This window comes from Natrix helvetica (assembly GCF_964273705.1).
Source record: "Natrix helvetica genome assembly, chromosome: 10".
Taxonomy (NCBI): domain Eukaryota; kingdom Metazoa; phylum Chordata; class Lepidosauria; order Squamata; family Natricidae; genus Natrix; species Natrix helvetica.
The window spans coordinates 4,003,630-4,018,771 of record NC_138561.1 but is presented as its reverse complement, the minus strand read 5'-3'; the positions used below and the strand labels follow the sequence as shown (position 1 = coordinate 4,018,771).

The window sequence follows — 15,142 nt, the reverse complement described above, 5'->3', positions numbered from 1 at the left end:
CTGACGTTTAGGCCCCCCGGCTCGCCCCCCCACCCCGCGCGCGGCCTCCACCCAATCAGGGACTTCCCTCCCTGTTTTTGAACTCCGGGGCCCACCGGTGCCGTAAGCGCCATCTTTGAAACGGGTCGAGGGGGGGGGCGGGAGCAGCTTTTCCTACCGGCGCTCCGGCGCCATCTTTGAAAAGGGCAGGCCCTGCTGAGGAGAAAAACAGGAGGGCCGAGAAGCACGACGGGCGACCGGTAGGTAGCGAGGGAGGAGCGAGGAGGCTTTCCTAGCCGGGAACGTTGCGCCGTGGAGGCCTTTTCCTTCTCGTCTTTTCCGCGGGAGCGCCAGGGACTGTCCGAGACCCCCGCACAACAACCCTGAGAGGTGGGCCGGGCTACGGTCCCCTCAGCGAAGGTTAGGACGACCCAGCCGGCCCTCTGAATCCTCCGGTCGGCTGGAGGGGAGGGATGAGGTCTGTCTATGGGGGCGGGGGGTGAATCTCACCACGGAAGCCTCAATTTTCATCTTTACAAACATTAACATAAAAAAAGCGCGGGGAAAGCCCTATTTTTCAGGCATCCCCCAAATCCGATGAGAAGGGCGACTTTGTTTTAAATTTTTTTGGGGGGGATATTCAATATCTGGTAAATAATTTTGATTACAGAGACCCGTGGGAGGGCTTCGGGGTCAAAGGTGGTATCATTGAAAGGTAGTTGGGGGATTTGAACTCACAGGGTCTTCCGCTTTTGGTGCTTTAATCACTAAAACGGGGGTCTCCAACCTGGGCGGTTTAAAAACTTGTAGATGTCAATTCCCAGAATCCACAGGTCTGGCTGGGGGATTTTGGGAGTCGAGGTCCAGCTGGGGGATTCTGGGAGTCGAAATCCGCAGGTCTGGCAGGGGGATTCTGGGAGTCAAAGTCCAGCTGGGGGATTCTGGGAGTTGAAGTCCGTAGGTCCGGCTGGGGGATTCTGGGAGTCAAAGTCCAGCTGGGGGATTCTGGGAGTTGAAGTCCGTAGGTCCGGCTGGGGGATTCTGGGAGTTGAAGTCCGTAGGTCCGGCTGGGGGATTCTGGGAGTCAAAGTCCAGCTGGGGGATTCTGGGAGTTGAAGTCCGTAGGTCCGGCTGGGGGATTCTGGGAGTCAAAGTCCAGCTGGGGGATTCTGGGAGTTGAAGTCCGTAGGTCCGGCTGGGGGATTCTGGGAGTCAAAGTCCAGCTGGGGGATTCTGGGAGTTGAAGTCCGTAGGTCCGGCTGGGGGATTCTGGGAGTCAAAGTCCAGCTGGGGGATTCTGGGAGTTGAAATCCGTAGGTCCGGCTGGGGGATTCTGGGAGTCAAAGTCCAGCTGGGGGATTCTGGGAGTTGAAGTCCGGAGGTCGGGCTGGGGGATTCTGGAAGTCAAAGTCCAGCTGGGGGATTCTGGGAGTCAAAGTCCGTAGGTCCGGCTGGGGGATTCTGGGAGTTGAAGTACACAAGTGTTAAAAATCACCAGGTTTGGAGACCCCTGCCCCAGACCAAACTGGCTGTTTTTCCTCTTATTTTCCTACATTTTATGCATGTTCCTGGAACCAGGGTTGGCTGAAGGAACAGGAGGGGACAAGGAGTTAGCAGGGGGGGGGGGGTGTAGTGTCCTGTTTCTCTGTTGCTTTTGTATAAGGTAGCTCCCACCCCTTTAGTTGGTGCCCATAGGTACCATACATTAACTATGACCTTGCCTACTGCTGTCCAGAAGGAAAATTCAAAATAATGGCTTATATTGCCCATTGCAGGCCAAATGTAATAGAATCCTTAAGTCATGTTTTATTATAGTGCCTCTGTTGTAGAGTTAATATCTATAATAAAACATGTATTGCACTGCTGTTAGCTGACTTCCCAGAATGCAGGAATTGTTTTTATATTAAACTGCTGCTGGCTGGTCACTATGATTCTGCATCCTTGGCAGTGACCAAATTCTGCTCTCAAGGTCAGGGGTCAAATTCTGACTCAGCAACATAAATACTTTATTCTTGAATAAGTATGGCAGAGCCTTTTCTTTCTATCTGGCTTTTGGGCTGTGCTCTGTGAGGCTTATCTTCCTTTTTACTGTTGTAATATTTGGGCTATGATTGTACATTGAATAAACAAACATACTTATCACACCACCCCCTTGTTATGGAATGTGCAAGAAATAATAACTAAAGACAGGACAGAAAAGGAAATGCAGCTAAAACTATTTTACACTGGCACTTACACTGTGCATAATGGCAAAAAAGCCATTTTGGGGGCACTGAAAAAGAATTGAGCATATATCCTTGTTCTCATCTTCTTGCAATTACTGTTAACACGGGTATCACTCTATCCCCTTAAACCTCAGTTTGCATATAAAACAGGCTCTCTGTGTTAAACAGCACAGCTTTATAGGAATATTTAAGGATATTTATTGTAGCTGACAGTAACTGGAGGCAGAAAAGGAAGAAAAGATTTTGAAATAGATTTTAGTTTAAAAGAAGGGGAAATGAAAATTTATGTCTGAAATATTATATCTTGCCTTTAGCAAAATAACTGTTGAGAATGGAAGATCCATTCCCCCTATCAGCTGATGTGAACCAAGGATAGTAGATTTCCTATTACTCATTTTTTATTGGCTATTCAAAAACGTATTTCTCCTGCCTTGCTTTAAGGCATCAAAATGTTCTTACCTACACTTTAAAAAAGGACTCCTTCAGATATCTATTTTTCAATATGTGTATTCATTCAAAAATACAGGTAATCCTCAACTAACAACTAATTGAGACTGGATTTATGGTTGTGATGAGCATTAAATGGGTCACCATTTGACCGTGCCCCATCTTTTGACCTTTTGGGGGGTGGTTGTTAAGCAAATGCTGTGGTTATTAAGCAAACCCATTTTATGAATGAAGAGAAATGTACCAGTTCCAGGAATATCAAATCTGAGCCGGTCATTGGAACTAGAGGTTTAACTCTTCCTATAAACAGTAAACCTCTGTTCTCAGTGACCAACCCAGATTAGATCTTGCAAACCCATTTTTTAAATCTATATTTCATCTATCTTAATTGCCTGCCCCCCCCCCTTCTCATTTCCTTCTTCCCATTTTTCCCAATGGGCATTTTTCTTTTGGCCAGAAATAAAGGTGAGAAAAAACCCACTAAAAATTGGGATCATGTGACTGCAGGATGCTGCACACGGCTGTAAATGCGTGCGTGCGGCTTTTGGAAATTGGATGAGGTCGTAAGCAGCCCCACAGAGGTTCATTTGTAACATCAACCATTTAACCAGTTGTTAAACCAGGACTACTTGTAAAATATTTCACCCAGTGTTTTCTAGTTCTCTCTATAATTGGAAAGCATGCCATTCTTCAACATGATGCCTTCTAAATGCAAGCTTTTTTTTTTTGGATGCAATTCACAGAGTACCTCAAATATATTGTGTTAATTGGAACCTACATTTGCTATATTTTGTGTCTTTTATTTTAAGGAACAATGTCTACTTTCTTTCAGATCTTGAACTAGTTCCAGCATGGCAGAGTATGGGATCTCTCTCGGTGAACAAGTGGCTGTGGTTTGCGATAGTTACGCCTCTCCCAAGGCACTTCAGGCATTTGTCGAGGATGTTCAAGCAATTATTGGAGCTGAAAATCAAGTTTCGGTAGAAAACGTCAATCAGCTGCTTTACTGTGAGTGTTCAGAAGTACTCGTTATCATGGTAAATCTATTTGAGTTAAAGATAACATGTGCCAGTTAACATTATTGTTAATACGTTAGAACACTAATGCTAAGTCTTATGCTCTGTGCAGGATGGTCCTTGGTTAACGACTGCCCTGTTTAACGAGCATTCGGAATTATGATTGGTCCCTAATGAGGAGATTTATACAGGTCTTTGAACTTGTGACTGTCAAAGTATCCTTGCTGTCACTTGATTGAGATTTGAGCACTTGGCAACCAGGGCACATTTATGACTGTTATTGCATCCTATGATCACGTGATTGACGTTTTTGCACCTCACAGCTGGCTTCCAACCAGCAAAGTCTAGACCAGAGGTGTCAAACTGGATTTTTTTTTGATGGCCAGATCAGCATTGTAATTCTCCGTGGGCCGGCCAGAGGAGGGGCGGTGGTGGTGGAGATGGGATGGATGCCTCCTGCAGCACCTTGCTGGCCAAAACACACCAAGGTTTTGGACAGCAAAGGCAGGGCGGGTCGGTCCTTTGTATTTCCATACCGGCACCACAGGTCAGATTTAAGCACCCTGCAGGCCGGATTCGCCCCACGGGTCTTGAGTTTGACACGCTGGTCTAGACTTTAGGGAAGCTGGCAGTCAAACTGCAAGTTGCAGTCACATGATGTTCCACTTAATGACTGTGGGTGACTTGTTTAACAATAGCAAAAATAATGTAAGTTGGCACTGCCACATAGTATTTCACTTGCGACCATGTTGCTTAGCAACAGTTAATAGTTATTAAGTGCGACTACCTGTAGTTACAGGTAATAATTGCTCAGACACTGTGTGTTGACATTACTCCTTTAGTCTGGGACAGCAGAGAGAAACCTTAAATGAGTATCGGAGGGGTGCTTTTTTATTCAACAATAAATATGTCCCCCTAACAGCGCATGGCCAGAATAATTTCCTGAAAAGGGATATTCCAATTCACCTCCTTTCTGTTGCCACTTACTGTATTACCAAATGGCAATATTCACAATCAACTCAAAGTTAATGATGACAATTAACTTTGCAAATAATGGAAAATAAATTCCTTTTTCCATCTGAAGAGATGGATCCAAAGAAGTTTTAGATAGCTATCCACACAATAGAAGGGAAAAGGAAATGTATAAATGCAGATAGATACTGAAAGAAATAAGGTGAAGTAAAAAAAGAACCTAATAAAATGTAGGTTAAAGCTCATTGTGATAACGTATTTTTTGGAGTACAAGATGCAATTTTCCCCCCACTAAAAGAGCATGGAAATATTGGTGCGGCTTAGACACTGAATACAGCCATTTTGGGCCTCCCGAAGCCCCGCCCCTTTATCCCCAAAAGGGGGGGTGTTTTTGCCTTGCCCCGTCCCTGCTGAAGCCTGCTGGGGGCTGAGGGAAGGCAAAAAACTTTTTTTTTACTTATCTCTTTGAAATCTTGGTGCGTCTTATAGTCCGAAAAATAAGGTATATAAACCTGATGGCTAAACTGAGGAGTGGAGGAGGAAAGGCAGTGGCACATTTTGGAGTTGAGGATGTGCTCTGGATAGGAGGGCAGGCCTTTGCAGATCTTTACATCAAAGATCTACCTCTTATTTTATGTTGTTTCTCATAAACATTTATGAGAATTTTATAGAGGAACTGAGTGTGGTCTATAACAACGTAAAATAAGAGGCCTAGAAAAGGAATCAAACTCAAAGTAAGCTGCAGCCAACTGATGGGTAAAAGGTTCACCTGAGTTGTCTCATCCAGAAAGGCGAGAATCAAGGCAGCCAAAGCACATTCCCAGAAAACAGAACATAACTCACAACTTCCACAACAATATTTGGCACCAAATAAGGCGACCTTCTTTGTGGAACTCAGGGTCCTTGATTGGGCGAATACACAAAGGGAAGCCTCAGTTTGTACAAGCTGGAAACCAATCTCCACAAGAGTTTTCCAGCCTGGTCACTAACTCCACAAACCGTTATTCATTGCATGAAAGGCATCAGTGACTGAACACTAAAGCCGTGTTTTTTGAACTTGGCAACCTTAAGCTGTGTAAACTTCAACTCCCAGAATTCCATAGCTAGCATGTTGGGTACACTCATATACTTAAACGGCTAAGCCTCATGGGTACGTGCATCTGCTTCCCATTTCATTTTCTCAGCGTCCCACAAAGAGTCCAGCTTTGATGTGGTCCTTTCGGGGCTGATTCCTGGCAGCCTAACGCAGCACAGCGCGGAGCTTCTTGCTGAAATAGCTCGGATTGTCAAGCCTGGAGGTCGTGTCCTTTTGAAAGAAGCCGTGACCACCGAAACAAGTAAGTCTTTAATCCCTCGCTTACCTCAGGCCGTTAATTGGAGCTCTATCACCTAAGCCACCCTCACTTTTCCACTTAGGGAGAACAAAAGGCCAGGACAGACTTGGTTGATTTAAACCAGGGGTGTCCAAACTTAGGAACTTTAAGACTTGTGGACTTCAACTCCCAGAATTCCCCAGCCAGCCAGAATTCTGGGAGTTGAAGTCCACAAGTCTTAAAGTTCCCAAGTTTGGACACCCCTGGTTTAAACACACTTGTACAGATAATCTTCGATTTACCACAATTCATTTAGTGACCATTTTGGTACAACAGCACCAAAAAAAAAGGGAGTTATGACTGTTTTTCAACTTATGACTATTGCAGCCTCTCCATAGTCATATGATCAAAATTCAGACACTTGGCAACTGACTCACATTTAAAACAGTTGCAGTGTCCAGGAGTCATGCAATCACTTTTGGGTGGCTCGGTGGTTAGAATGCAGTACGGCAGGCTACTTCTGATGACTGTTCAATTCTGAACAGCTCAAAGTTGAACAGCTGAAGGTTGGCTCAGCCTTCCCTCCTTCCGAGGTGGGTCAAATGAAGAGCCAGATTGTTGGGGGCAAATAGGCCAACTCTGTAAACCGCTTAGAGAGGGGCTGTAAAGCACCGTGAAGCTGTATATATGTTTTCAGTGCTGCTGCTAAAGTCAATGAGGAAGCCAGTTTGCAACTTAACAACTATGCCACTAATTTAACAACTGCAGAGATTCACTTAACAGTTGTGGCTGGAACAGCCGTAAAATGGAGCAAATTTCACTTAACAAATGTCTCACTTAGCAACAAAAATTTGGGGCTGTATTGTGAGTTTAAAGCATGGTATCGGGGGGGGGGGGGAGGAATCCTTTGGGACGGGAGATACATACTCCAAAATGTCATTTCTTTTTTAGTTTTTTGATGGTTACATAGATACTGTACATCCATGGAGTTTTCTTAACAATAGCCTACAAATGGGCTGCAACTGTCTCTTCCAAGAGGTGTTTTTGGCTTTCCAGTTCAGCCTTGAGATTTACTGGAAAACCTCCCTTCCAAGGAACAGCCTGGTGTGACTGATTAGTTTCTGGGCCAGACAGAATTAATCTGATGCTGTCACTGGCTGAGACCACATATAGCCCAGGTTGCACCTGTTTGAAGAGGGGCAGTGTTTAATTTTATTCAGTCACAACTCCCCTTTCTGGACAGGGAGAAACAGCTTTTAAAATAGGACATTCATGATTAGAATTGGCCCATCGTAATAGCATCCATGGCCAGCCATGGTTAGAATTGGCCCATCGTAATAGCAAAAGCACTTAGACTTGTAGACCACTTCACAGTGCTTCACAGCCCTCTCTAAGCAGTTTACAGAGTCAGTCTCTTGCCCCCAACAATCTGGGTCCTCATTTTACCCACCTCTGAAGGATGGAAGGCTGAGTCAACCTTGAGCCTGGTGAGAATCAGACTCTTGGCAGTGGGCAGAGTTTGCCTGCAATACTGTATTCTAACCACTGCAAAATATGTATGTATGTACGTATGTATGTATGCATTTAAGGAAGGAAGGGGAATGGTAATAGCATTTAGACTAGGAGTCCCCAAACATGGCAACTTTAAGACTTGTGGACTTCAGCTTTGAGAATTCTCCAGCCAGCTATGTTGGCTGGAGAATTCTGGGAGTTGAAGTCCACAAGTCTTCAAGTTGCCAAGTTTGAAGACCTCTGATTTAGACTTATGACCACTTCTTAGTATTTTACAGTCCTCTCTAAGCGGTTTACAGAGTCATCCTATTGCCCCCAACAATCCCATCCTTTGCATTTGCCCCTGGTTTCTCTTGTTACTACCTGGCTCCAAAGCTGCACCCTTACCGATTTCACCTCTCCTAAGTTCCATCTCCTGATTCCCATGTCTGGATTGCAGTACTATGGCTATTTTTTATTCCCTTTTTCTATTTTAAGAAAGTGGTTCCTGAACATTTGGATTCAGATACAATACAAAGCAAAGCAGCCTCATTTAAATAGTGAAAAAGGAAAGACTAGGTAAGGTGATAGCAATGGCTGATCTTTTCACCCTGAAAGCACCTTGGTGTTTTTGACAGAAACCTGAACTATAGGACCTTTGGTAGCTCTCTGCAAATTGTGGAAGTACATAAAAGAACCCTGACCCTATTGCATTCCTTTATTAAATCTATCTATTTTATCTGGAGTGATTTGGAAAACTCTCATAAGTTTTTTTGTCTCATTAACTTTTATTTGTGAATATTTGCTGTCTGTTGTATTTCTCAGGTAACGATGACAAACTTAAGACAGTAAACAAACTACAAACAATTGCAACACTCTCTGGTTTAGTTGAGGTAAAAGAGGTAAGCATTTTGATGTTGAGCTTTCAAGAGATCGTTTTAGAAAACTGCCCTTTAAAAAGGCGTTTATGCTGCTGTTCGAAATTACAGCTTTATAAAGCTGGTTGCTAGAAGTCAGCCTTATAATCTCAGTCCATACTTCAAAGGAAATACAAAATACAGCAAAAGATTGAATTTACATAGCGAATAAGCCAAAATGCCTCTGGGAAAAATCTTCCTTTAATAGGGGGAAATGTTATTTTGTTTGTAATTAGCCATCGTTGGTAATAATAAGCACTTTGTTGCCATCTTCCCTGCCTGGGTGGATTAACTGGTATAGTAACTTGGTTTTTTTCCCTTTCTTTCCAGCTGCAGAAGGACATTTTAACCTCAGAACAAATTCAGGCTGTCCAGAAGCATCTCGATCTGCAGTGCAATGAAATTCTAGCAGTTCAGTTAGAAGGCAAAAAGCCCAATTTTGAGGTTGGATCTTCAAGCCAGCTCAAGCTTTCTACTGTCAAGAAGCCAACAACTGGTAAAAAAGATATAACCAGAGGCTTTTATCTTCTCAGATCTTGCCCTTAGGTTCACTTACGCACATCAGTAGAAACCATCCTAAGTATGGGTAAATTATGATTTAATGTCTACCCCAGCATTAATTTGTCCTGTTCAAGGCAGTGGGTAAAATCTTCCCATCTCCTGTTTTTCCCACAACAACCGCCTTGTGAGGTGGGTTGGGTTAAGAGAATGGACTAGCCCAAAGTCACCCCACTGGTTTAATGCCTGAGGGAAGACTACATCTTCCAGTCTCCCAGTCCAGCACCTTCACCTCCACACCAAACTAGTTCAGAAAAGTCCGGCCCTTTGGCTGTTGTTTAACAGGTCCTGTCTCAGTTTATAGCCCGCTTTGAGCCTTTTCAGGCAAAAAGAAGAATACTGATCAGATTTTTCCATGATTACAATTATTTTTGTTTAAATGGATTATTAAAGAATATACTTAGCTCAGAGGATCAAAAGTCCCCGGGATTGTTTTGTATCCGTGATGGTGAATCTATGGCACACGTGCCAGAGATGGCATGCAAAGTCCTCTCCGTGGGCACGCACACCATCACCAGCTGCTCTTCTGTTTCTGGCGTGCAAATGTGCACCGGCCAGCTGATCTTCACGCATACCGGAGCCCTGGAAACCCAAAGACCAGCTGGCCAGTGCGCATGCACACTCCAGCCACTGGTCTTTGGGTTTCGGTGCTCCGGCGCATGCGACCAGCTGGCCGGCACATATGCGTATGCCAGAAACCATAAGACCAGGTGGATGGCGTGCATATGCGCACCAGCCAGCTGGTCTTCAAGTTTCCGGGGCTCCGGCATGCGTGTTCCAGTTTGGACACTCGGTGCCAAAAAGATTTGCCATCACTGCTTTATATCATAGGACAAGGAAGAGGTTATGAGGCTTAAGACATCATCTTTACAGTTGTGTTCTCTGGGGTCAATGGGTTGTTTCAGAAAAACCACAGGTGGATCCCACGGCTGCAAAACTCTGGACTCTTTCTGCCAACGACATGGATGACGACGACGTGGTAGGTGGAGAAGGGCCCCTGCAAAGGCTGACAGACAACCTCACCGAAAGCGATATGTAACGTTACGTTTTCTGAATTTCACATTTTCCCTAAGCCAGGAAAAAGAGGCAAAGTAAGGTTGGGCAGCTCCCCCCAAGAGGAATTTTAAAACTATTTTATATGTCGGTATTTTTTCCCCCAAAATCTGGATTTTCTACAGTTCCCCTATTTTGATAGTGGCAGCGCTCTGCTTTATTATTGCTGCTTTTCTTTGAAAAGTCTACAAAGCTGTTCAGCAACTCTGAGCGTTAACAAACTTCCCCACATGTAGCTACAGGGATCTTTGCTTCCTGTGGATCAAGGATTGTTTGGGATTTGTTTTCTCTGGGTGCTTATTGTCTTCAGGATCTCCTGGATTCAGATGAGCTTCTGGATCCTGAGGACTTGAAAAAGCCAGATCCAGCATCTCTCAAAGCACCTTCTTGTAAGGAATCTGGAAAGAGGAAAGCCTGTAAGAATTGGTGAGTGTTAAAATAATTCAAGCACATACCTGTACATACACACCTGAAGCACAATAACAAAAGTGCTGCAGAGGAAATAGCTGTAGAAAATAGAGAGCAGTTTGCAATCCTGTCGAAACCTTCTAAATCAGTTTCTCAAATTGACAGTTTTAAGATGAGTGGTCCCAGAATTTCCCAGACAGAAATTGGAGTTGAAGCCCACTTGTCAAGTTTGAGAAACCCTGATTTAAAATTATTGTTCTTACGATGGGGTGAACACTTTTATTTGGGGTTAAATGAGGAGTTGGAGTTATTTAAATACTAGTTGACCCGTAATCCGTTGGATTGTCCTGTTCAAGATGCCTAAAGCGATGACAGAATGGCTACAGCTGAACAAAGGGAATGAGTTCTGACTTCCTACCAGTTTCCTCATCAGCTTTGCATGTGGGGACCTTGCTGGAATGTCAGAAATCACATTCATGTAGCCAGAGGGACGTTGCAACAGCCACAATTTTGACACTACAGGTAGTCCCCGACTTACAACAGTTTGTTTAGTGACTGTTTAAAGTTACAACGGCACTGAAAAAAGTAACTTATGACCGTTGCAACATCTCCACTGTCACTTGATCAAAATTCAGCTGCTTGGCAATTGACTCATATTTATGACGGTTGAAGTGTCCCGGGGTCATGTGACCATCGCCTTTTGCGACCATCTGACAAATAAAGTCAACGGGGAAGCCAGATTCACTTAACAAACATATTACTAACAACTGCAGTGATTCACTTAACAATTGTGGCAAGGTCATAAAATGGGGCAAAGCTCAACACGTCTCACTTAGCAACATATACTTTGGGCTCAGTTGTGGTCGTACGTCAAGGCTTACCTGTACAAGGGGCCTGAAGATCTGGAAATTTTAATCCCACGAGAGTAACGAGTCTTTGATTTTGGATGCATGCTTTAAGTTAGCCCATTTGAGTTGCCTTGATTCAAAAATTGTTGCCCTACAAGGCTCCGTTTCACAAAATTGAAGGTTACAAACAAAAGAGACAGGAGAGATTTAATAGTACATGCCGTGTTTCCCCGAAAACACAACCTACTCCAAAAATAAGTCCCTGGATTGATTTTTACATGTGTATTGGGAAATAGAAGCACCAAACCCCCAAATAAGCCCTAATTAAGACCCTGTCCACCGGGTAAAAATTGCCCGGGTAAAAATTAAGCTAGGGTGGAGATGGGGGGATGGAGCTGCCCTACTACTTACCTTTGCATAGTTGCAGTGAGACTTCACACACCCCAACACCTGCCTTGCCTGCCTATTTGTTCTGCGGCCGGCAAGGCTTTCCTGAAGCCTCTGACACAGGTACATTGACAACATGAATTTGGCAATTCTTGGACTTTTCCCCTTTTGAGAACACATGAGCAAAAAAGAAGGAAGGACAGACAGGCGTGCATAGACGTTTCCTCCGTCAGAGAGGATTCGCAAGGACAAGGCAATCTTCAGGGTCTCTCTATGCCAGGGGTGTCCAAACTTGGGAACTTTAAGACTTGTGGACTTCAACTCCCAGAATTCCCCAGCCAGCCATGCTGGCTGGGGAATTCTGGGAGTTGAAGTTCACAAGTCTTAAAGTTCACAAGTTTGGACACCCCTGCTCTATGCCTATTAAACTTACCGCATCTCTTTCCTCCTCAGCACCTGCGGCCTTGCTGAAGAACTAGAGCAGGAGAAGAAAGGCGCACAGCCAAAATCTGCGTGTGGCAACGTAATTATTTTTTCCCCGCTCTCGATCCAGGCATTGTTTTGCCTAACAGCAATTAGCATATAATGCCAGCTGCATGTCCCACAATGATCATTTATAGAATAAGGATTTTTATTAATGAACAAATAGGCCATTGCTAAATTTAGTTGTTGTGTTTATATATTTTTAGTAAGTAAGAGACATGGAGGAAATGCTGTTTTAGAGGATGCTATTTATTGCCTCGCAGGAGGAAACACCTTTCCCCTTAGAATGCTTCCCGTTTAACTTTGGTTTCTAACAGAGAGGGTGTGTTTGATTCAGGCGCACATTTGATTGATGGCATTTCAAGCAATTAACTAGGTTTTTTTTCTTCAAAAAGTGATAATTCTTTTGATATGAGGAATCGGCAGCCAACATCCACGTTCATCATCTGCCTATGCGACATGTGTTTTGCAGCATGGTGGGTTTTGGATCTTGGTGCCACAACACAATAGAGATCCAGGAGAGCAGGCTTTGGATGACACCCTTCTCTGTGGGGAGGCATCTGGAGGCATTGAGACAGCAGCTGTGTGACAGTGTCCCTCCCAGTTCCGTATCTAGCTGGATTGGTCATTTATCAAATTTAATAGAGATGCTACCCCAGTGGATTCTGGGTGGCTTATACAGTATAAAACAGGTAGTTTTCAACTGAGCGGTTACAACAGACCCCCCCCCCCCCCCCGAGCTACTTACAACTTAGTTTCAAAGTCCCAACAACCCTCCCCCCATCAGGTGATCACAATTTGGGTGCTTAGGAACTGGCTTAGACTTATGGCCATTGCGGCATCCCGTGGACACAGGATTGAAATGTACTTTTTTTTTTCCTGCCAGAAACCAGTTTATTTTTGGTGTTGTATTCACTCCAGACCTGCTCTGTTGGCTTATTGTCCGCAATGTTTGCGTAACCACACCACCACGAAAGTGGTGACTTTCTTAAGAACAGGCACGAGTGACGACTATCAATCTTGCCTCAGTTGTGGTCATAAATCAAGGAGTGCCAGTTCTAGATTAAAGCAATTAAAAATGTAAACCGAATGAAATAAGACAGCCAGGACTAAAAACAGCCATCAAAAGAAGCCCGACAGTCCTTCCCCTCCCCATTGTTCACTTTAGGCCTGCGACCAGGTCTTAAGGGCCTTCCAGAATGTCAGTAGAGTGGGTGCTGGTCGTATCTCTGGGTTGGGGGGGGAGGCAATTCCAGAGGTTGGGGGCTGTGAGAGAGAAAACCCTCTTCCTAAGACACTGAGCTTGTCGATCAGAAAGGTCGGCAGTTTGGCAGTTCGAATCCCTAGTACAGGTTTCCTGCATGAGCAGGGGGTTGGATTAGATGACCTCCAAGGTCCCTTCCAACTCTGTTACTGCTATTATTGTAGGAAGACAGCCTTTTAATAGAAGGGGCCTGGAGCACACCTGCTCTGCCCAACTGTCATGGGATGCTCATTTATGGATTTGTTTATTTATTTGTTAATTTTTATGCAACCCATCACTCTTGCAAGGTGACACTGGATGGTATAAAACCAGGACTCTGTTGGTTCCTTGGAGGGAATAAGAACAGCCTAAGCAGCCTTTGGGCTGTTCAACAAATCTGCATCTGGCTTGTTTTATTTCCCCGTCCTGTCATTAATGCCAGGTGCAAGAAGTCAGGAGGCAGGATGGGGTTCCAAAGTCCTACAAGTTTATTCCTATACACCAGAATCCGAACTATTGAGGGTCTAGGTGAATTGGCACTGGATAAGAGTCAGCGGACTTCAAGGGTGGCCGAAGTTAGGGCCTGGAGACTCCAGACTGGTGATGTCTTTGAGCCCACCCTCGGGCTCAGCCTGGTGGTCTCCTACAACTAAGGGCACAAGTCGCCCTGAAGGCTGGCTGCTCTTTGTCTGATGGATTTGCCTTCTTCAGATGCCACTTTTCTTTCTCTCTAGTGCTACCTAGGGGATGCTTTCCGCTGCGCCAGCTGCCCTTACCGAGGCATGCCAGCCTTTAAGCCTGGCGAGAAAATCCTCCTAAATGAAAACAACCTTCAGGATTCCTGAAAGAAGAGCAGCAACTCACAGCTTCCTTGGCGGTGCTTCATGGTTTGGACACACCCGGCAGTTTCTCTAGTAAAGAGGGAGGAAATCTGGACTTGGTGGAGGGGGGGGGGGATCAGCAAACAAATAGGTGAACCAAGGCAGATTGTGTTCCAGACTCCCTTCCCAGTTGGGATCGCTTTCAAGGCTCCTTGACTGACATTCTTTTTGAAAGGTTTGCATCTAAATTTTGGCTGTTATCACACACCCTGCAGATAAAAAGATCTTGCTGGTAATTGGCATCAGCCTTGGAGCTACTCAGAATTTGAAAGGGCAACCTTGCCAACACGCGAGAAACCTTTCCATTTACTTTGCCTGCAAAAGTAAATGCCTGCTCTGCCAAATCCCAAAGGATGGGGCGGGTGGCGTTGGCTTGCACTCAACAGTGCAATCGTATGTCTTCATTCCCAGTTTTGTGCCAACGGGAGGATTCCTAATTAAACTCATGAAACTCTGACCTTACTTTTGTTTTACTTTTTGGCACACAAAGTTCTTGATCATCATTTTTCTGAGGGAGTTTTATGCAGATGTCGCTATTCCAGCTCTTTTTTTTTTTTTTTAAAGAAAGTTTGTGAATCCAGATTGCTGGAAATATGGTCTCAGAAGTGAGGGTAATAAAAAGTTTGATCCAAAACGCTTTCAGGTCTCTTCTAGAAATGTCTGGTACAAACTGGAGCTTGACATCCATTGACTGCGGATTATGGAGCATTAGAGCAGCAAGTTGGTTGGCTGACCGGCTGCTTGGTTGATTAAATATGGCAGATTGTAAGGGATCAAGTCTACATACCAAAGGAGATTAATTTATTAGAGGGTTCAAATGATTGCAGAATGTCCTTCATTTCCATTGCTGGCAAAATAAGGCTTAGCGTAGAGCCCCACGTGGGAAGAGGGCGGGGGCAGATATTCAAGTTGGCTTTAGAA

General features: G+C 44.6%; 1 protein-coding gene across 4 annotated transcripts; it reads left to right on the top strand.

The window, feature by feature from the left end:
• Window positions 1-71: 71 nt before the first annotated feature.
• On the top strand, window positions 72-14,859 carry CIAPIN1 (cytokine induced apoptosis inhibitor 1). 4 transcript variants are annotated; one of them, XM_081963053.1, is made up of 9 exons: window positions 72-239; window positions 3,484-3,659; window positions 5,824-5,976; window positions 8,269-8,345; window positions 8,691-8,856; window positions 9,824-9,897; window positions 10,282-10,397; window positions 12,068-12,137; window positions 14,075-14,859. In XM_081963053.1, exons 2-9 carry the CDS (start codon window positions 3,503-3,505, stop codon window positions 14,183-14,185), a joined length of 924 nt encoding a protein of 307 aa, XP_081819179.1. In that variant the 5' UTR covers window positions 72-239; window positions 3,484-3,502; the 3' UTR covers window positions 14,186-14,859. The 4 variants fall into 4 exon arrangements, with proteins under 4 accessions (XP_081819179.1, XP_081819178.1, XP_081819176.1 ...); XM_081963052.1 differs by having other exon boundaries at window positions 234-369; XM_081963050.1 differs by lacking the exon at window positions 72-239 and adding an exon at window positions 246-399.
• Window positions 14,860-15,142: the final 283 nt, after the last annotated feature.